Source organism: Mizuhopecten yessoensis, unplaced genomic scaffold (assembly GCF_002113885.1).
Source record: "Mizuhopecten yessoensis strain PY_sf001 unplaced genomic scaffold, ASM211388v2 scaffold10635, whole genome shotgun sequence".
NCBI classification, from domain to species: Eukaryota; Metazoa; Mollusca; class Bivalvia; order Pectinida; family Pectinidae; genus Mizuhopecten; species Mizuhopecten yessoensis.
The window spans coordinates 532,353-555,796 of record NW_018408645.1 but is presented as its reverse complement, the minus strand read 5'-3'; the positions used below and the strand labels follow the sequence as shown (position 1 = coordinate 555,796).

Below are 23,444 nucleotides of genomic sequence, written 5' to 3'. Positions count from 1 at the left end.
GAAATATGTTACACACTATTAAATTACAGTTAAATAACAAGAGAGCAAGGGGCCTGAATAGCTCACCTGCTATTTACTCACATTATGTGAATATGATACAAGCTTATCAAAATAGCACAATGGATACAAGGCGAGAACAGGCAAAAATTTACTTGACCCCACTGTTATGCCCAAGTAATACATTATCTAGACCCATGGGACAGTGATCCTTAATCAAATAAGGTTTGAATCCTTTCCCTTGTATTAGAGGGGAAGTAGATTTACCCCTACTGGGTCCGGCTCCCAGGAGAGGGCTGCACAAAATTGATACAACATTGCATCCCCTTAGTCAAAATATACTCCAACCAAGTTGTCAACATATTTTCAGTCAGTATGGACAAGTGTTCAAATGAATGACATATTAACTGAGAGCATAAGCTCATTTAGCCTTTGGGCAGATATTAAATCTAAAACAATGTGCTAGCTCTCAAAACATCATCACTCGGGATAAATATGAGATACAAATAAAACCGTGATTGTATCCTCCCCACCCCATTGTCAAGTCAATCTGGCACATGTACAGTGACTGGGGTTGGGGTATCATTGGTGAGAATGGGATTGACAGGTTTACTGTTGGATATGAATAATTTGTGTACCACTTTAACAGAATCAAATGCTTATAAAATGTATAATAGATTAAAATTTCCAGAGATGTCAATTTTTTAATATATCACAATGCTACAATTTTCTGTCTTTTTATCAACCCAATTAATATTGTTTTGGGTGACATTAACAATAAATTAACACTCTTCTCTGAGCATGACATCATTTGCATATCAGCCTTACTAATAGTTCAAGTTTCGGGAGACAAAGTTCAGGTATATATTGATTATGATGAGAAATAGTAGTGGTATTGTTAAACGAATGAATAGGCATGTGAACCCCATGAAAAGAATACGGAATAGAATATACACAAACACAGAAATATATAATATAATATCATATCAAAGATATCTATTACATAAGAAAAAATAAAAGTAAAAAAATAAAGTGTTACACACCACTGCCGTATAAACTGTTGCAAACTAGGCGCCACCTCTTGTGGACATACTAAACCAAGGCGACCAATTGTTATGGCTACGTAACCACGGTGACGATGATATCAGACGATGGTGGCACAGAGACGAGCACGAGGGCAATGATAAGGGAAGAAAAACAGAGAAAGACAACAAATCAACCAAACATACAAGCAAATCAAATAATCATTGATAATAACCCACACCTGCTCCAGACACCCAGACAAGCTCTTTAACAACTGGCCGCTAAACTGGTACTTTTATTTTTATCTCACATTTGTTGCCAATTACTACTGGTTAATTCAAATTTCAAAATAATAATAAGTATAAAATATTGTCTTAAAAATATTCATATTCTTTGCAGGGACCACACTAAAGATCTTGCATCTTGATATTTTTACAAGATTGGGTTAACATTGCCAGTGTCATTGATAGCTTCTTCTAGATCTTACAACAGCGTATTTTAGATCTTATAACAACAAATATTTGCAAGAGAGGTTGTCTGATGTCAGTAGCATGAAATCATTTTTATAATCATGTAAAATATAATACAAGCAAAAGAATGTGACAATGTATGTGCTGACTTTGAGTACAATGGTCAGATGTACATGTTTACAAATCTTCAGTTCAAAAAACCTGAACAGAAAAAAAGAAACAAGGAATGTTAAAACATGTATAGACAGGACATACTGACAAACTACTTCAAATTGTGTATAGACAGGACATACTGACAAACTACTTCAAATTGAACTACTTTTACTATTTCATTTTTAAAACTCTCGTCCATTAATAATTCTTAAACATTCAATATTAACTGGCATGAAGATTTCAATCAGTCACCTCCCATAAAAAAATCATTTCAAAACTAGAAATGTCCTCTGAAAATAAAAAATAAAAAAAATGAACCAGTTAATTCCCCTAGGAACAAATATTTAAAACAAGAGAATTATTTTTCTAAAACAGTATGAACCTGTTTCCTCCCCTTGGCAAAATCATTTCTAAAGAGGAGATTGTCTTTGTGAACAAAATGTGTCAATATGAATATGAAAGTTATGACCCAGTCATTAAAAGAACCAGAATTATCTCCCTTAAATGGTTACATAATGCCATCATCCCACCACTGACCGGTCCAATAACACACCTTCTCATCATATTACTTTTACTTTCATCATAATCATCAATATTCAATTGGAATGCCCCCCCCCCCCCGGCATATTTTCCTCAGACAGGCAGAAAAACAATATAGCTTACCCTTACAATCCCAAATGAAAAATGTGTACAGGTTGTGTATAGCCAAATTAGACACCACAAAGACATTACATGTACACTGTAACATAATATTATTTAACCCATACTAGTAGAGAAAACACAAATTGATTACTTTCTGTGCATGAAAACACAATTTTGGATAATATAGATGAACCTGAAATCCCCATGAAATTTTTCCTCCACCTGGTTTAGGACATCGGAGCTACTTTGATAAGGTCTTACAATCCCATTTGTGTTTTCTGTTTACCCAAAATCTGCCTACGAGCAGTTTTATATTAAGCCACAACCAACTGTAAAAAATGGTATAGCGTGCATATTGGTCAATCATCACAAGGTACAGATTTAATACAATACGAAATTCAGGTTACACTTCTATTGTGAACAGTAAAAAAGAAATGCATGGAAAACAATTCTACTGCCCAAAGTCAGGATCTACTCAAGTAAGATGGAACATCAGCATGCAATGGACAACATTACTCGACAAGTAACAATCTCACATTTCCTCAACATTTCTATCAAATTCATGAAGTAGAATATTGATCATATTAAAATTATAAATTTGGTATTTTGTTTTACAAATTATAATCTGGATTCATTCCTTTCAGAATCAAAATTCAGGTAGCGAGTATCATTTATGATTCAGTTCATCAAGATATTTGAGATTATTTTTTTGGTACAATGAACTGGTTAGTTCTGGTGCGGTGATCTGGTGTAGAAACATACCTGTGTTCTCCAGGAGTGTTTTGGGGGTGTTGGGTCGGTTGATGATGTCGATGAGTGGAGCCAACACTAGGGTAACGTATGGCGTCATCTCTGTCGCAACTACAAAACACACACCACTCATCACTACAACGTATCAAACTCTCCTTCACTGAGTAACTTATCATAGTCTAACCCAAAACATTCAACATCAATGGAATCTCCTATCTCATAGGTTAGTTAAAAGTAACAACGGATAGACACCAATAGAAAGTTGCCATTTCAAAGATTAAGCTGAATAGTATTTTTAATATTGAAGCATCTGTTATCAGTGAAAAAGAGGCCAAGAGAGCCTGTATTGCTCACCTGGAAATGTTAGCATAATTGAGGTTGAAATAGCCAGATGTTGCTGGTAGTGTACATGCATTACATGGTTAGTCAGGGGTTATCTTTAAAAGCAATTTGACAAAATCCTGTCATTCATATAGGAAAAGGAGGATTTTGAAGAATTTGCTATGTTGCCCCTATTGGGCCTAGCCTTCTGCCCCCTTCTACTGAAGAAGGATTTTAAAGCAATTTTTCTATTTTCCCTTTTTGGCCCCGAACTCTGTCCCCTCAACGTTCAAACCCACCATTAATACAAAATTGATTTCCCTTCCCCATAGGATGCAATGTTCAAATTTGGTCAAAATACCTTCATCTCAATGGAAGAAGAAGGATATTAAAGCTATTTCTCTATATTCCTTATTGGGCCCTGCCTCTCTGCCAAGGGGGTCGGACCCACCGTTCATATAAAATTGGTTCAGACCCACCGTTTACACAAAAGTAAGTCACCTTCACCAAAGGATGCTTTAGAACAAATATAGACATAATCCTGTCATTCCTACAGAAGAAGGATTTTAAAGCTATTTTTCTTTGTTCCCTATTTGGCCTGCCCCTCAAGCCCCAGGGAAGTCAGACCCACCATTTATACAAAATTAACTTCCCTTCCCCACAGGATGCTACTGTTCAAATTTGGTCAAAATACCTTCATCCAAACAGAGGAAAAAAGATATTAAATCTATTCTTCTATATCCCTTATTCGGTCCCACCTCTCTGCCCCAAGAGGAGTAAGACTCACTATTTATACAAAATTGTTTCCCCTTTACCCAAGAGTGCTTCATACCAAATTTGGATAAAATCCTGTCATTCCTACAGAAGATGAAGGATTTTGAAGAATTTGCTATGTTTCCCCAATTGGGCCCTGCTCCCTGGGGGTCCACATTTGCTGTTTTTACAAAATTTAGGCCCTTTTGCCCAAGGATGCTCCAGTACAAATTGGGATGAAATCCCTTAATTACTATGGTAAATGAAGGATTTTAAAGGTTTTACCTATATTTCCCTTATTTGGCCCCGCCTCTCTGCCCCATGGAGGGCCACACGCACCTTTTATACAAAATTGAGTCCCCTTGGCCTAATGATGCTCCAGACCAAATTTAGTTAAAATCTACTGGGCCATTCAGGACTTGTAGCATTTTAAAGGAAAAGTTGACAGAAGGACGCTGCGGTATGGCATAAGCTCACCATGACGCTTCGGACCAGGTGAGCTAAAAATGAGATTCCTGGAACATTGTGTCACATAATTTTTGGCTGGAAGCTTCAAAATGACGCTGATCAAATTGCGTTCATAGCCCTACAAATGCAATTACTTCTGATAATCCTTACAGAGGAATTTGAATATAAAAGGCTCTTAGACGAAAGTATCGTGGAATTGTTCATTCATGTACATATTTACCTTACAAATGATGTAACAAAAGGCGACCACAGGTTACAAATGTGTAAATCAAGCCATCAGTTGATTTTCATACAAAATCTAAGCTCTAAGACACCCAGCTCCAACATTAAAAGAAACCCATGGACCATTATGCTCTCCTGATGCATAAAAATATGCTTGTTTTTGTGCGACAAAGCAATAGAGTAATTATGATGCGAAAATAATGCCTTTTCCACCATGTGTTCCTCGACAAAATTATACTGGGGATTGACCAAAATGTAACATGTATGTCTATTAGACAGGGGGATAGGTGACCCCTGGAGTGATGAAGAGTATATGATTCTAGAATATCTAGGTCTGAAGAAAAGGACTGTTGAAATTTCCGCCAATATGACCCATTTCAAACCCATCCCCCCTCCGAGGCCCCTGTTGGTTGGGTTCCCTGTAATTTACATTTTTGGTAATTTGTTTGGCCATGAAAGCTGCCGGAAATTTTTGGTCAGTCTCAGGTGACCTAATACTTCATTTAAATCGATGTACCAAGCTTTATAATAAGTTATAACAGGTTAGCCACTAAAGCATGCTTGCAGAAACAGTGTTAGATATGGTTCTTACTCATCTTGATGGAGATTTCTCCAATGGCCCATGTGGCATTGTTACACACCGAGATAAACTCTGGATTCAGGTTGGAGCCTAAAATAGGCATGAAGTCTCCTGGAAGTGGAATAAGCATAAAACATGGATGGATTTCTGAAAAAATCTGATTTTCTTCAATATCATTTCGTCAAAATATTTCAAAAGAAATGTTTACTTTTTGTTTTAACAGCATTGGGGATTTCCTCCCTGATTTCTCTTTTACAAACTTTTTTTTGACATGTAAAAAGAAATTGTTTCAAGGTATTCAAACATTTCAATATTCAACCAAAAAAATTATTCAATGAGAGCCAAGTCAGACAGTACGAATACAATGCAACACTCATTGTGCAAGAATGTAATCATCATACATAGCTTGTAGCCTATCCCAGACAAAAACCTTCTGGCAGTAATATAAGTGTTTCTTATTTGCTTCATGATATCAAAGGGAGATAATGACAATATTTCCTACCCCGACCCTATTTTTTCACACAAATTAACGAAGTTTCAAGCTTTATTGAGTCGTTATAATGAGCGTTATGAAGTTAACCATGTTCTTGTGTATTTAAAAACACACCCACAGCACAGCTGTCCCATGTGTGTGGAAGCACAAAAAAAAACATAAAAGAAGAAAGCCACAGTGACAAAAAAATAACGGGGTGATGTCACATAACGACTTGATAATGTAATAATTATATTGTTAATGACATGTATGAGGTGACGAGGAGAATTGAGAAATATCACTACAGGAACAACATAAGAAGAGATTTACCAACCATGCTTGCAAACAAGCACCCACCTATGCAAGGTTTGACATGCTGAAAACAGGCCTTGGTCAAGTCACCTAGAAGTGCAAATGAGCTCTGTCGAACCTCTGGCATGGGGTCCTGTTGTGTAGGGCAAGAGTACAATGTCATCTAGAGGCAAAATCAAAACTCCAAGCAAAACATCTGTATAATACCTTGGCTACATTGACCCGTTTCATCAGCAATTTGATATTCACCAGCACAACATGGTGTCAGAAATATTGTATTTGAATGGTATCTTGCAAATTTCAACAATTGGTTTTATTCATGTTTCTTGTGGGTTTTTTTTATTGAGTTCATATGAAAATTCTTGCAAAAAAAGACCTTTTCTTCCTTTCACAGTAACTTGAAATTTGGGAATTTTAGATTTTTTTTAATCTTTACAACATTGGGACAATATAGCCAATATCAAATGAAAATCACATCATCTGACCTACTGAAGAATGATTTACAAAATAAAGGACATCAACCGTTAAACGTTGGGGATATTACGATAGACATGTATACATAACTGAAATAGAAAGGTGAGTAAAACAACCATGTGTACTAGTTATACATATGTACAATAGACATTACTACTAAGTCATCTAAGTACAGTATAGTCCTGTAGTACTAAACACATGCAGACAAAGTGTATAGCATGAAATATGGACATCATTTATATCAAAGAAAAAAGTAAAATAAAATGCAGATAAAAAATCAACAACAACATCTCCAGGCTGAGCCTCATTCTGTCACCCTAAACGAGAAACCTTTACAATCTTGTTATTTAACTCCAAATTTAAAGGTATAGTTTTATTCTGTCACTCTAAATAGGATGTATGTATAGTTTCTTTCTGCAATTCCATGGGGAAGAGTAAAATGGGAAGTCTAAAATCTTATTCTAAAACTCTTACGTCTCATTCTTCATCTTTAAAATGGGAAGTCTGTAGGGTCTAATCTGTAAATGTTAATGGGATTTTGGTTTGTTTACGTTTATGTCCTATTATCACCTATGGTTATTTAAGGACGTGCCAGGTTTTGGTGGTGGAGGAAAGCCCTAGTTCCTGAAGAAAAACCACCGACCTACGGCCAGTACCTGGCGTAGGTCTCAAACCCGCGACCCAGTGGTGGAGGGCTAGTGGTAGCAGAATGCTAATAAGAAGTCTATTTGATCTCATTCTGTAACTCTTAAATGGGAATTCTATGATTTAGGATTTCATTCACCATTTACTTATGACTTAACTTTCTATTCTGGTTTTTTCATCCTTGTCTTGAAATTTGTTAATCTTAATTCCAAACTGTAATTCCTATCCCAAGGTTTTAATCTACAGTGTAACAAGATGAAAATGACTAATCATATTACCTCTCTTTAATAGCAATAGGGCCTGAGATCTTGTTTAGAATTAAGACTAAAGAGCTATACTTAGGACATGAGGCATTGCACATAGAGTTAAAACATCACATCAACGGCATAATGCAATTTTCACAATCACATCTTTCCTTTTTGGTAACACTTTTGACATTAAAAATTCCAGCCAGATGAGTGTATAGCCCTGAAAGTGACTTACCTGCATGCACTGAAACAACAACTTGAGGATATTACTGTTGGCCACGAGAGCTTCGATATGCTGTTCCAGGCCTTCTGCTAGGCCACTCAGCAGGTCTAGAGCCACAATCATGAAGTCTTTGTCTGGAGCCTCATACCGGTCAGGGTGCGACATGCTCATCTGCAAAGACATATGCAATTTATTTTCTTCATTCACAATTATCATGTATGTGACAACAGGACCGATTGATTTATTGGGGTTTAAAATCTTTGTAACAGGTATTTCATATCTACCCTACCCCTGGATTGCAAAATAAAGAAATTCTATGCATTGTGGATGTCGGATAAAAAATAATTCTGTCCCACACTGAAATCAATCCCGTTCATCCAATTGAAATAAAACCTGTCCATTATGAACTGGCTGTGTGTAATGGAATCCCCTAGATTTGATAAACAAATAGTAGATTCCTAAAAAACAACTTTCTCATTTGTTGTAAAAAATATTTTGGAAAATTAACAGGCTTTCTATCATATCTAACATTAATTCTCTAGTGGATTTGTGAATGATCTAACACAACAAACATTCATCAATAGTGGAGTTCTTTTTTCTTAGATAACTAATATAGTACACAGTGGAACTACAGTTGTAATGGCTTAAATATCCAGAAAATGGAGATAAAAATTGAGTGTTGAAAATAAACAGGATCAATCAGAATTTTTGATTGGTGTAAAAACAGCACTTTTAGTACTCTTTTTCATTTGTTATGCATATATTTATCAGTGGAAGATATTTTCATGATTTTTAGAAAGGGAATTCAACCTCAGAGAGCAGCTAGGAGAAACAATTTCAGTAGATGGGTATAATTAATTAACTATAGTGCCAACATGATTCTAATTACTGTCTACTTAAAAATTTAGAAACTTAAGCAGAGAATAAACTTCAGATTTAATAAGAATTCTGGCATGTGTCAAGTATTTATTTTTTATTAAATTGATAAAAGCTGATTTCAAAATTATTCAGCAGAAACGTTGTACAAGAGAAATGTTTTAACCTGCGGAAAGTATGCAGGTGTAAATTTTGCACCTGTAACTTCTTCATGCAAACTTACAAAGTTCTGGTTCAGCGTCTGTTCCACCAGGGATACACATCTGCGGTACACTGGTTCGCAGTAGGGCAGGAACCCAGACTGAAGGGCGGTCGCTACACTAGACAGACACTGTAAACACCAACAGACTTCATCATGGCACATCAATATTCAAAAACATATGTCTCCCCTAATTAGCCAATAGACAAACTTTGGTGTAAAAAATTAACAAAGGGCCATGTCTCTTTATATAGTGGGGCACAAGACCCGAATTTAGAAAGCGACACTCCTACTTCCGAAGATACATTAAAACTACAGCAAGTTTGGTCAACGTAAGTGAAATAACATGGACATTATGTCGTGGACAAACTTTGGTACTAAAAATAAACAAAGGGCCATTACTCTGTATATAGTGGGGCACAAAATCTGATTTTAGTGCAAGAGATTCCACCTTCCTAAGATACATAAATATGGCAAGTTTGGTCAACGTAGGTGAAATAACATGGAACTTATGCTCCAGACAAACTTCGGCATTAAAAATAAACAAAGGGCCATAACTCTGTATATAGTGAAGCACGAGACCTAATTCCATTTACCTGCACACCTTCTGTTGTGGGTGATGCAGGTATACTTCTAAAGTTTGATCACGATATCTTTAACGGTTTAAAATGTACGGGCCGGACAAGAATTTACTGAAAATGTTGCACTTATTAGACCTTTGACCTTGAGGTGAAAGTCACAGTGACCTAATTCCAGTGCACTGCACACCTTCTGTGGGTGATGCATGCATACCTAAATTTCATCAAGATATATGTAAAGATTTAAAAGTTATGGCCCGGACAAGTTGCGATTAGAAGAAGCAGAAGAAGAACCAGTACTAATACAATATGTTCATTCGAAGGGGAAACATAATTATCAAACTTAAAAATTCATCATATTATCCATACAACAAGTCTATATTAAATGTTTTCTATATATCAATGTTAATGCAATTTTAATATAGACAACAGCTACGTCAGACAGTACGAATACAATGCAACACTCATTGTCCAAGAACTTGTGTGCAAGAATGTTATCATCATACATAGCTTTTACCATACAAACTTGGGCAACTATTCCTGGGATTCTTTTGTTTTTCACTTTGTTAATCTGATTCACTGATGATTGCTTTTTTCCTAGTTCTCTTCTATATAACTAATGCAACAAGACTATTGCAGGAGCTTTAACGGTTTAAAATGTACGGGCCGGACAAGAATTTACTGAAAATGTTGCACTTATTAGACCTTTGACTTTGAGGTGAAGGTCACAGTGACCTAATTCGAGTGCACTGCACACCTTCTGTGGGTGATGCATGCATTGATCAAGATATATGTAACAATTTTAAAGTTATGGCCCGGACAATTTGCGATTAGAAGAACCAGAAGGGGAGACATAATTATCAAACTTAAAAAAAATCATCATATTAGTCATACAACAAATCTATATTGAATGTTTTCCATATAGACAACAGCTACGTCAGACAGTACGAATACAATGCAACACTCATTGTCCAAGAACTTGTGTGCAAGAATGTTATCATCATACATAGCTTTTACCATACAAACTTGGGCAACTATTCCTGGGATTCTTTTGTTTTTCACTTTGTTAATCTGATTCACTGATGATTGCTTTTTTCCTAGTTCTCTTCTATATAACTAATGCAATAAGATTATTGCAGGAGCTGAACAATATACACCTGTAGCAAGTGAATATTTTCATTCAACTTAGAAGCTAGTCCTGGTCTTCTTGGTAAAATATGAATACTGACAATGTTTCATCAAGATTTGGTCATAACCACCTAGAGTGCAGTTTGCAAATCAATTATACACATATTTGGTTCAACTTTGAAGTTAGCCCTAGTCTTTGTACATTTTACACGCTTACAATGTTTGCTTTCTTGAGGAAACTAAAGAGTCGACGCTGACCAATTGGAATGCAGTATGCTGTTCAATGGAACATGCGTTGTCAAGACATTTCATTTCTTGCTCATTGTTTAGCATAACAGTATTTATCAATGTCCACACAGAACTTATTTGCTGGAAAATGAGGAAGCACTGCATATTCTGAATTTTTTATTTTTTGTTTTCTACTAATGTTTTGCCATCACTGACCTCCAAGAGTGGGAAGAGATCTTTGTCCTCGTCCTTCAGTACATTCCACTTCTGTATCAGGGGCGGCATCAACATGTTGACGTAGTCCTGAAATCCACCAATCATTTAGATGTTGAACAAGTCCCAAACACGGGAAAAATATATACCCCCACCATTGTATATGGGGACATATACCATATTTCTACTGAACTAGCTGATAACTGAGCTCCCATTACAATCAGTATTAGCAGGTCAAGCAATATCTCAGTGAGGTATAAAGTTTACTGTCTAGATAGATTGTACATAATTGATATATTGTGATATGTTAATCTTATTTTAGAAGATCCAACTTACTGGCTTATTAAGATGATGGCCAACTGAGTCTGCAAGGGTTCCAATAGCATCATATAGAATCAGAAGATTCTTATGCTGAAAAAGAAAGGAAATATTTTTTTGCAAATTTTACAAATGAAATCAACTCCATTCTGCTATACAAGTAATTTTCCTCATAATTCAAATGTATTATTGATATTAAGGTAAATCTACTATCAAGCAGAGAAAATAAGCATGTTGTCAGGCTTTACAAGATTCTTGACCTTTATTTACTGAAGGCATACAACATTGTTTTTATGAGTAGTTACTGCTATCTGTATAATTTATATACCAACAATTCCACAATTAAACCCGGATACACCAGCATTTCCTCATACTTGTTTTAAGTACATGTACAGCTAAACTCCTGATACTTGTTTTTAAGTACATGTACAGCTAAGCTCCTGATACTTGTTTTTAAGCACATGTACAGCTAAGCTCCCGATACTTGTTTTAAGTACATGTACAGCTAAGCTCCTGATACTTGTTGAAAGTATACCACAATGTTAACACATTTACAACTTGATACTTGTTAAAAACTCTTTATAAGCATTAATTCCAATATTTGTTGAAGTTTTAAACCATATTGATACACACATTTACTATTGCTATTTTTATCACTTGGTACTGCACCCTGTCTAGCTAGAATAAACTTTTAAGGCACTTTACAATCCCTTCTTCCTCAAACTTGCATTTACTTGAATACCCCAATATCATGTTTTCCTCAAACTTATATTTATCCCCAACTGCTCTAGTCCTCAGTATTTATCCTATCCTTTCAATTTTCTAACAGAAACATTCATTATTTAAGTGTGTAAAACTATGTTGCAATGGATATATCAGAAATCTCAAAACAGATTCTCAACCATCTCTATCAATATAAATATATCCGGTAGCTATGTTTTTAATATTGAGCATCCTTTTTAAATCGTTTAACCTCATTAAACTCCTTTCCTCTTTCCATTATCTTATTAACCTGACATAAGCAGTTTGCTATGTACCATGTATTCTTCTTCTATTGATATGGACCCAACGAGTTTGAGTAAGTAGGGTTTTACTGTACAATGATATGCAATCAAAGCAGTTTGAAGACTTTGAAGAGCTGTATATTGCCCACTTACTACTAGTCCCATGTCATCTGGCTGAATACCTTCATGTGTTTTTTTTTGTGGAATCCTGCTTAACAGCATCTTTTCTCGAAGTGTCACCCAAAATGACTGTTACAGCACAGGCCCTGTAGCAACTTGTTTCAGGTGTAAACCAGTGTTTTAAGTGTTATTACCTGGTATTTGTTGAAAGCATACACCAGTGTTTCCAGGATGAACCCAAGGTAAGGAACTAACTCGGTACAAGCCTCCTCTTCCAGGGTGGCAAACGCGGAGCAAGCCGCTTCCTGTACTCGTTTGTTGGAGTCTAGCACTCGCTTCAGTAACTAGAAATACACCAAAACACTGAATAAGATATATTTTGTTTTAAACAATAATATCTATTTTTAAAAACAGAACACTGAACAAATTATGCTGTAAGTTTTCTTCGAAGATGTGTTCGATAGCAACATTTTGTTGTGCTTATGCCTGTAGTACATTAACAATCATGGTAAAAAATAGATTTGGTCATTTTCATTATAAGATTTTGTAGGCCCCAACCCAGGGCAAAATTGTAAGATCTAGGGGCATGAAATTACCAATAAAAACCTGTGCAATCCTTATTTCCTTACCTCTGTCATGAGTGGTTTAAGGTACGACTCGTGGGGCTGCCCCACCACCCAGTGAGCATATCGACTAAGCGTCCAGCACGTAATGGATCGCACAAGGGCCTTTTTGTCCGACAGTCGGCTGATCAGATAGGGAATGAGTTCAGGAAGGTGTGGGATCATTCCATTCATGCAGCCCTCAGCGATGGCACCTAGCACCAGGATGCCAGACTCCTTGATATCCCAATCATTGTGGAACAGCGTCTCCTTCAGGATAGGAAGCAAGATGGGAAGGATCTCCTCACGGAACACGTTTGCGAGCACATCAAGGGCTGCTGCAGAGCACTTTCCTGAGGAGAGAGGGTCATGGTAGCTATAGGGACGCAAACATATCAAGGTCTCTTTGTTTTGGGACAGAGAAAGGTCAAGAGGAGGGGGGAGGGGGTTCCTATTAAACATATATTTCCTGTCCCCAGGGTTGCATTTAGTCACAAAAAACCACCAGTACACCTCTCCCAGGGGTTATAAAATCACACAAACAAACTAGACCCGTCTAAATTGACTGGAAAATTAAAATTATGCAACACATAGATTTTTACCACAGATTCCCATTTTTGTGTGAGATAACTTCTGTTTGAATGTAATGTACATGTTTTAGTGCATCATAAAATAAGAAATGAATGTCAGTACTGCTAAATCAACAAACTGAAAATCAATGGAAATTCATCCTCAACATACATGCCTAACTATCAGTCTTTAAGGTCTATCAGCATGCACTAGAGTTGTACATGAGCAGGGGCATTATGTATGTCTATTACATAACAGTGTAGAAATGAACATAATAAAACAAACACAATGGATTTGATTAACATAGAATTGGTTTTAAGCGCAAAATTTGCTACTCAATTATCTGAATAAGAATATACATTTCAAACATAAAATATATCTTTTGGTATGGTTTTGCTAAAAGTAAAAATAAGGCAACAAATATTACAGAAAAAAGCAAAACCAGAATAATTTAAAATCAAATCAAGAGGCACAGAGGGCCTACATTGGTTTTCAGGACAAAACTTATTTTGAATCTCCACCACACAAGAATGTTTCCAGTAAAATGTGAAATTTCATCCAACAAAAATTATTTTAAGAAAATATGACAGATGACAGACACCATGGTATGACATTACATAGGCTCACATTGGTCCTATGGGCCTTTAGATTTCAAATATTGAGAAAATGCACGCAATATCCAACAATCTTATAATTTGTAGAGAAATCATGCTATGTAAAAAGCATTCACAAACTGGAATAATCTTTGGCACACTGCAATGTGAAAATAGGTGAATTACTAGGAACTTGTCATAGAAATATCATGCTGATGTATAATTGAAAATAGTCTAAGGCAGAAGCAAAGGAGCTTTGCAGGATTTGAGGTATTGGCCTGCTGGATATCATAGCGTGATTGTAGAACCGATTTATAAAACAAATCAAGACTTGGAGGCTTTTTCTAATGTGTCTTCTGCTCCAGGGATCAAAACTGATCTACACTTTTTGCTTATTTTCTATTGGCTAATATGTTACAGAAAGACTCTCTCACACCCCTCATCATGACCTATGAAAATCTGACAGAAACAAACCAAATAAGCGCACCCTTCAAACAGCATAAAGTAAGGCAGCAGAAAGGAATATATATTAAGCCCACTATTATAATATTTTTTTAGTGTAAAGCAGAGGAAATATTTTGACTATTTCAAATGGATTTTGTAGTGGTAAAAATCAGACCATGATTCATAATTCACTTGTAGACATTGCAGGATATATATCTAGGGTATAATCAGACAGTGAAGGGATATATATATAGAGAGTATAAATCAGACAGTGAAGGGATATATATATATATATAGGGTATAAATCAGACAGTGAAGGGATATATTTAGAGTATAAATCAGACAGTGAAGGGATATATATATATAGGGTATAAATCAGACCGTGAAGGGATATATATAGAGTATAAATCAGACCGTGAAGGGATATATATATATATAGATTATAAATCAGACCGTGATTCATAATTCACTTGTCAACATTGAAGGGTTATATATACAGTGAAACCCCACTTATGGCGGACTATGTCTAAACGACAAGTCCATAACATATACAGCTTCTTTATTTTACTTCCCTTCTAAATAGTTATGGCTATATGTTTTCATTGTTGAACACCTTTTTTGTCTTATCAATTGTTGTCATCTTTATTGAACTTCTTTTTACTTCCATCATCTATTATCCACTATATTTACAGTGCTTATCCTGTCTGTTGTCCAAGCAGATTAAAACATGACTATGTCGGACGAACCTTGGATTCATTGAATACAATGTATTCCTAGAACTACTGATGGTGACCTGACAAATTAATGAATTACTTGTAAGACATTGTAGAGGTGTATATATATAGACCAGCAATATGTACAGTACTTGTAGGATAGTGTGTTTCATAAATAGACATTCAGCAGATATGTGCGAAATTCAATGTTAAGTAGAAACTGAAGCACTAGGTGAGAGGAAGTACAGAATTATGTCACGTTATATTGCTTGCTTTGGGGAGGCATTCATTTAGCAGGTAATGGATATAGGCGAATGAAAAATTGCATAAAAAAATTGAAATGTTTCTGACTAGAAATAACAACTTACTTCTTAAGTCTACTGTATATAAATATGCAGTATGAAATATCTTCCAATTAGAAGTGTTATAAGCAATTAAAACCATATGTAACTTACACATTGTGAGAAAAAGATTTTTGTATAAACTTGAGACTTTATCATACATAAAACTATATAGTCAAAATTTATGCAGAAATTTAAAAACAAATTTAAAGCCTAGTCTTATATGTGGCAAATATTTTATGCCTTAAAATAAGCACTGGTGTATTTACAGTATGTTTTTATATTGTATACAAAACGGAAAAAATAATTCTTGGTTGCAAGCTCTTACTTTCTCTCTTTTCCTCTAGTATACAAGACATTTCAATATTTCATGCAAAAGCAGATGCTATACACTTACTGAGATTCCAGTCCGAGAGACTATCATCATCGTCGAAGCCGTCGTCTGACAACTCTCCATCCTATCACAGAAAACACAGCATATCAAATACAACCTTTCTTACAGTTTATATTCTTTTCTTGTCAAAATACATTCTTAGGCCAAATGAAATTAATTACTTGGTTCTCAGGCCAATTTTTTTCAAAATAGATGCGGCAGGGCGTGTTTTTTTCCCCGTTTTACATGGCAAAAATTAGAGGAGGGCGATTTTTTTTTTATTGTGTAGTCTGTAAAACGTTCATTGTGGACATTACCTTGTCTTTTTATAGTTGTGTAGAGACCTGTCATAGAGCAAGCCTCCGAAAATCCCCCCACAATGTTCCAGACGAGAATCACGAACCCCCCATTCTTATTTGTACCGAAATGAGCGCCATTTGTATACAAGACTTATAAGTCATAATCATTTTGACGCTTGCCTGTATCTCAATCCTTACCTTTAATCAAACGTTTTTGGGACTTGGGTGACCTATAATGAGTAAAAACGACATGCGGACCAATTTTCCGGATTTTTTTAAAGATGGGGGCTGGCGCATTCACATTTTTTTTTTTATTACTTTCACAATAAAATCGGCAATGTGCACGGTGTCATAAAATGTGCGTGGGCCTGAGAACCAAGCAATCAATTTTTTTTGGCCTTATACTGCTTAAGTTATTAAATTGTCTCCCCTGAGTTTGTGGCATCACAATAGCACTGTTTGTGTTTTAGTTTTTATTTACCATTCACTGAAAATTAAATAAATTTAAAAACCAATATTTTTTAAAATTATTGAAATCTTCCATTGGCCACACAACAAAAATGAAACATCACAAAAGCACAAACTGCCAAAGAAAATTGGTCTCTGGTTATTAGAAATGAAACCTTGCAATGTTCTGGAGGTGTGTACTGTGGAGACGGGTAGAAATAAAGAAATCTACTTACATTGGTGCCATTACCTACCTCCTCACCGTCCTGGTGTTTCTGACTGTGGGTGCGGGACTTGTGGAAACGAGGTTTGATGTCAGACTCCTTGTCCGGCACCATCTCATCCTCCTCCACATCTCCCTGGAATAAATATTTACATTTTATGTATAGAAATCAAATGTAAATATTCCCAGTAATCTAATTTTCTCAAAATAACCACTTTTACTGAGAGGGCAGAAGGATGTATCTAGTATACCCCAAAGTCTTAAATTCAGTGGCAACACTCCTGAGAAATAAGATCCTTGTATCGAGCTACATGCCATCATTATTGTCAAATAGTTCTTAATTGCTCTAGGAAACCCAATGCATTTCGCTAAAAAAAGGTTCAAAATTCACTGTTTAAACATACTGTACTTGATCAACACAAAATTTTCTGAAGCGGTCCTTTGGACCTCTGAGTCGTATAGACTACAGGTATAAATAAAATTCCTACATCAAACAGAAATTACTCTGAATTCCAGACACTGAGGTTGTCATACGAGACCTATAAGGCTACTGATATCCTCATGTTGTAATTTGTTGGCAAAGATTGCACAGCACCATCCCATCCATTCCATCTCACTGGTATGTATACCTTTATACTGTATTTTTCGTTTGAAGTGGATTGATTTCTTAACTTGACAGAAATCAAATAAAGCTTTTCCAGATATACTGGCTAAATTTTCTTAGTTTCAAATAAAAGTTACTGAAAGTTTTTTAAGATTTAAATTCATACATAATAAACTCACCCATGATAATAACATTTATAGTGTCAGTGGTGGGCTTGCATAGCTGTTTGTTAAATATATTTCTTGGTCAATAGTAACTTTACTCAAGTTTGTTGAAGTAATACCACGGTGTACATACCTTTAGCAGTATAATGTCAATCTCGGAGTACTTCATGCCTTTAACGAGGACAGGGACTAGTCGCTCGATGTGTGAGGCTAGCACATCCTTACAGATAGGCTGTTCCGCCAGTGACAACCAGAACTCGCATGCCTCCAATGCCACGCTGTCATCATCATCCTGAGTTCGCAGCATCATGTACTATAAACAAAATTAAAGATCATAAAAATCTAGTATGTATGGAAATGTAATTAAGAATTACCTGTAAATCATCTTCATCTGAACTTGTCATACAACCATATCTGTTATGACATCAATTACTTACCACAATGATGTTATGAAAACCACATGTGTAATAATATTGATATGACCTATTTGGCCTTTCATACTTATAGTAGGATATACAACCACTGTCCAGTGTGACCTATGGCATTCTAACAGAATTAACTTCACCTCTTTAATAATATTTTTGTTATCCCTGACCTATTGTACTCTAAAATGCTGATATGCTGTGATCATTATGACATTTTATGTGACCCCTGACCTACTGACCTCTATGATGCTGTTGATATGAGGTATCAATCTGTCCATTCGGACCTCCACCAACATCACTAGTGCTCGGCAGACATTCTTTCTCACTTCAGTGTCATCATCCGTGGCTAGGAAAAACAGGTTCTGTGTGAAATAAGGAACAGATATTGTATACCACGAACATACTTGTATTATCATCACACATTTCTTACTGGCATACCAGAATCTTCGCTAAAAAATATGATTTGAACTAAATGTTTTTCAAAACATTGCTTATTGTCGTAACAATTTTACTACAAGGTTTCTCAACATCAAACTTACATCTGAGCCCAATGAATTTGAAAGAGATTTTAATTCACCGAAGTTTATTATTCTTCACCCATGCATCATTCTACAGGCCAACTAAAATGACCCTCTAGGCCTTTTGGTAATTTTCAGACTTTAAAACATTTTGAACCCTGCAACTTCACAAGGGGACCAATGCAAGGCAATTATGTTTTCAAAGTTTATAGTCCTTTACTGCAGCCTGCTACAAATCAAATATCACGACCCTAGGCCTATTTGCTAAAGATCTTAACACATTACACCAGAAAGTCAAGGTGACTAAAGGTCATTCATTTTGCAAATTTCAAAGCCCTTCACACCAGCATGATACAGGGCAAATATGTTGATCCTAAGCCTCTTAGTTATCCAGAAGAAAGTGTTTAAATACACATTTGACCTTTTCGAGCTAAAAATCAATATGGGTGATGTGTTTAATCTTTAACTTAAAAACTTCTTAACAGGACAAAACAACACATTTCAAGTCAAATTAAGAAATTGTATCTGTCTATATGATTACAGTACAGTAACACAGGTTTATTATGAAGATTAATTAGTCCTGATCTTTCCTGCACTTACCTCAATGAAGCTGTCGATATGCACCATCAGGGCCTGCGTCCGACTGATGATGAACTGGTTTACACACGCTATGGCATGGGATCTATCAACAAAGACACACAGTTCAAATATAATCCAATTACTCCTTGGTGCTTAAGACATTATTTAATTTAAAGTACCACATTTTAATTAATTTTAGTGCCATTTCTAGACTGCAAAATAATTAGACTTGGAAGAGTTTGTGAAATGAAGAGATAACAGAATCACTCCATACCATGAAGATATGACATAGAAATCTTAATTTGAGGCTTGCCTCAAGTCCATGACATTCAAAAATTATCTATGACATACCCTCACCATAGGAAAAGACTTGTTTCCCCTCCCGTTCTATCACCAATATGTTACCAATATGATTTATATATGCACAAGGCTATCCCTTTCCAGAGAAGACTAATAGAATCTTCCCCTACCTTGAGGGTGTGACAGAGAAATGTCCAACTCGAGGGATGATATTCTTTATTGTCTTAACCGAGGAAAAGGCCTCGGTTAAGACAATAAAGAATATCATCCCTAAGGTTGGACATTTCTCTGTCACACCCTCAAGGTAGGGGATGAGCGATTTTTCTGTCTTACTCCTCCCATGGTGGGGAAAATATTCTATTAATCTTTTCAAGCTGCAATGTGAGATAATAATCACCTGATTTTGGGACTGTTATGTTTAAAGAACTGAAGGAACTTGGGAATGAGGATGTTGAGGGGTCGGGTGCTGTCATTATCAAGGTCCTCAGCCGTATCCTCACAGATCTTCTGTAATGCGCCAAAAGCTCCCTGAAACAAGCAAAACAGAATTTACATTGATAATCCCAATCAGTATGTAAGTAATTCTAAACAATAATAATAATACCATAAAAGACTATTCTATCACCTACAGCACCGACAACACTGCATGGGCCCTTCCACGTACCTATACACTTATATCTGGAAGATATATATAATATGCATTTACAGTCTTGCCGCATCGGTGCATCGTATCGCGGCCCTTGAGATCCGATACATCGATGAATTTTTACACTCCTAACAAATAGACGCCACAGTTATTATAGCACACCTTCATCTCTGTTGTAAGGGCCTTTATCAATACAGCTGTGATAGAAATTACCAAGTATGTTTATCTTAATGAAGTCATTAGGTTAGGAATAAATTCAATAGATGTACAATCTTTTGCATGTACAAAGATGTGTCAGCTGTACACACAAACCAAAGCGCCCAGATCAGACTGACAAGGTTCTATTGTACATAGAAACCATCATGTTCAGACTAAAGAATGACTACTTTGCAGACTGACAAAGCTTTCCGACCATGGCTTATTCCATACGGTACTCATCTATAGCAGATATACACAGTTAAATCCAGATCCTTATGACTTTCTTCTATGCTAGATGTCATCAACTAATAATTTTCGAGGGGTAGTACTTAATGTACCAACCACATATTCATTATTAATACTTGATGGGTGTCCCATATCGACCATTACCAACTCCTGTGTATTTATATCATTACCAAGCATCATTCATCCTCAACTAAACAAGTGGCCCAATGGGCCTGCATCGCTCACCTGGTATAAATCTCACACTTGTAACCTTAAAAGTGATCTAAAATAAAGCTACAGGCAAAATATCAGTATTTATGATTAAAATTCATTCAAAAGAACCTGTTATTTTTTTTAAAAAACATTTCACCCCTGTGATTGAAAGTCGAACAAAGTCATTATGTTGAACAAATTTTATAGCCTTTCATCTCAGGATGCAACTTGCAAAGTATCAACATCCTGGGACCCATGGTTATTCAGAAGAGGTCGTTTAAAGATTTTAAACATATTTGACCCCTGTGACCTTGAATATGGGTGAAGGTAATTCATTTGAACAAACTTTGTAGCCCTTCATCTCAGCATGCTACTGGCCAAATATCATCACCCTGTGCATTTTGGTTATTCAGAAGAAGTTGTTTAATGTTTTTCACATATTTGACCCCAGTGACCTTGAATATAGGTGAAGGTCATACATTTGAACAAACTTGATAGCCCTGTACCCCAGCATGCTACTGGCCAAATATCATTACCCTGGGCATTTTGGTTATTGAGAAGTTGTTTAATTTTTTTTAAGACAATTGACCCCTGTGACCTTGAATATAATTGAAGGTCATTCATTTGAACAAACTAGGTAGCCCTTCATCCCAGTTTGCTTCTGGCCAAATAGCATCACCTTAGGCCTTTCGGTTATTAAGAAGAAGTCGTTTAAAGTAAAATATTGACGCCGGACGGACCGACGTGCCAGGTGAGCTAAAAATAATTAATTTACAGTACAACAGATTCCATGATGTAAGAAGGAATCAAAATTTTCACAAGTACCTATATATGTGGTATAAGCAGTCATACGTTTAACTGGATCGTGGTAGCATAAGGGATATTTTTTAATTAATATTTTTTTGTTTTATATATGAAAGATCTATAATGCCTTTTTGCAAAATTAGCAAGGAGAATTAAAACAGTTTTGGCCTTAGTTTTGAACGAGAACTGTTTATAAAGGGTAATGATTTTAGTAATCCGGGGAGACTTGAAACACTAAGGTAAGCAGTAAGGGAGGTGGCAAATAAAATAGTACAAGAGTGTAAATGTATGTTATTTCCAGATTATTATGGCAAAGGGAATTTCTGGATTGGTTCTAGATGTTAATGCTTGTTTCCCCCCCTGATAGCCACTACGTCAGCATTGACTTAATATCCTGTTTGAAACTTGCTGGATATGCATGACTGGTAATCAGTGTTAAATATTTATCTAGTTCAGAGATAGACTTCCTGACTATGGGTTCTAACGCTGTGAAGCAAGGTTTTAATTCTTGGTTTTTGGCAGCCCCCCTCCCCCCCAGCTTTCCATTATCATGCTCTAAGCCATCATTAAACTACTGCAGTCCAATTTTCAGCTGTAGAGTTTTCAACATTCCTTTCATTAACGGCTAACCATTCTGAGCGTAACAGCAGGTTTCACTTACAACAAGCTAGCCTATCCATACATTGTACATTCTTATGATTCTCCCCCAGGAAGTTTATGCAGTATAAATGGTTTACAGTTATCAAGGAAACCTAATTCTGTAACATTAATGTACATGTAGTGAACTTACTGGAACACACACACTTTAAATTCAGTTTCCTTTCTTTGTACTGTAACACACCAATACTTGCCTTCTGTCATTCAGCTCATAAATTCAGATTAACAGCAGGGTTCAATATTAAGCAAGCACAATAGCTAGCTAGGGGGCCAGTAAAAATGACCTTCAGGTACCAACCCTTTCCCATAAATGCTAGTCCAATGGGCTCGTTGTAGGTTGTTTGCAGAATATGGCTTGTCAGAAATCTATATCTCTACCATTTCATAGAATGAACTTTTTTTAAATTATTTAAACAAGACACATGTCCAGTTATACCATTGTCATGAATTTCCGAACTCGAACAATGAAATAGAATAGCGAACTAATCTCTCATTAAACACTAACCCATATGCCAATCCTTGAAAATTGAAATTGTGTTCATACTCCTTTATTTGCATTCGTAACATTTGAAACATTTAGATAACCCCTTTAAAATGAAGTGTTTTGACTTGTTAGCTGTAATGAATTGCATGGTGCGTACAGGTAGTCATGCAAGTTAGCTAATTAACAACTACAGAGAAATGCATGCAGACTTTTACATTAATTACACAACCTCAGGCAATGGATGTAATGTCAGTAGGCGGTGACTGGGGTTTGAAGCAGTATTACTTTGTATAGGGTTCCAGACAGTGATTTGGGCTTGAGGCAGTCTTAATTTGTATAGGGTTCAAGACAGTGATTTTGGTTTGAGGCAGTATTACTTTGCATAGGGTTCCAGACAGTGATTTTGGTTTGAGGCAGTATTACTTTGTATAGGGTTCCAGACAGTGATTTGGGTTTGAAGCAGTATTACATTGTATAGGGTTCCAGACAGTGATTTGGGTTTGAGGCAGTATTACTTTGTATAGGGTTCCAGACAGTGACTGAGGTTTGAAGCAGTATTACTTTGTATAGGGTTCCAGACAGTGACTGAGGTTTGAAGCAGTATT

The 23,444-nt window shown here is 36.0% G+C and overlaps 1 protein-coding gene across 4 annotated transcripts in view; it reads right to left on the bottom strand.

The window, feature by feature from the left end:
* Positions 1-23,444, bottom strand: part of LOC110461568 (transportin-1-like) — a 41,845-nt gene that overhangs the window by 5,101 nt on the left and 13,300 nt on the right. Inside the window, exons 4-19 of one of the 4 annotated variants that reach the window (XM_021515086.1) lie at positions 20,010-20,140; positions 19,334-19,415; positions 18,455-18,577; positions 17,924-18,103; positions 17,036-17,158; positions 16,078-16,138; positions 13,047-13,372; positions 12,612-12,761; positions 11,312-11,386; positions 10,979-11,065; positions 8,853-8,960; positions 7,766-7,924; positions 6,209-6,326; positions 5,392-5,490; positions 3,048-3,146; positions 1,041-1,116 (exon numbers count right to left, since the gene is read on the bottom strand). In XM_021515086.1, coding sequence (XP_021370761.1) covers positions 1,041-1,116; positions 3,048-3,146; positions 5,392-5,490; positions 6,209-6,326; positions 7,766-7,924; positions 8,853-8,960; positions 10,979-11,065; positions 11,312-11,386; positions 12,612-12,761; positions 13,047-13,372; positions 16,078-16,138; positions 17,036-17,158; positions 17,924-18,103; positions 18,455-18,577; positions 19,334-19,415; positions 20,010-20,140 — 1,997 coding nt within the window. The remainder of the gene's footprint in view (positions 1-1,040; positions 1,117-3,047; positions 3,147-5,391; positions 5,491-6,208; positions 6,327-7,765; positions 7,925-8,852; positions 8,961-10,978; positions 11,066-11,311; positions 11,387-12,611; positions 12,762-13,046; positions 13,373-16,077; positions 16,139-17,035; positions 17,159-17,923; positions 18,104-18,454; positions 18,578-19,333; positions 19,416-20,009; positions 20,141-23,444) is intronic. The other 3 variants (XM_021515088.1, XM_021515087.1, XM_021515089.1) reach the window with 3 other exon arrangements.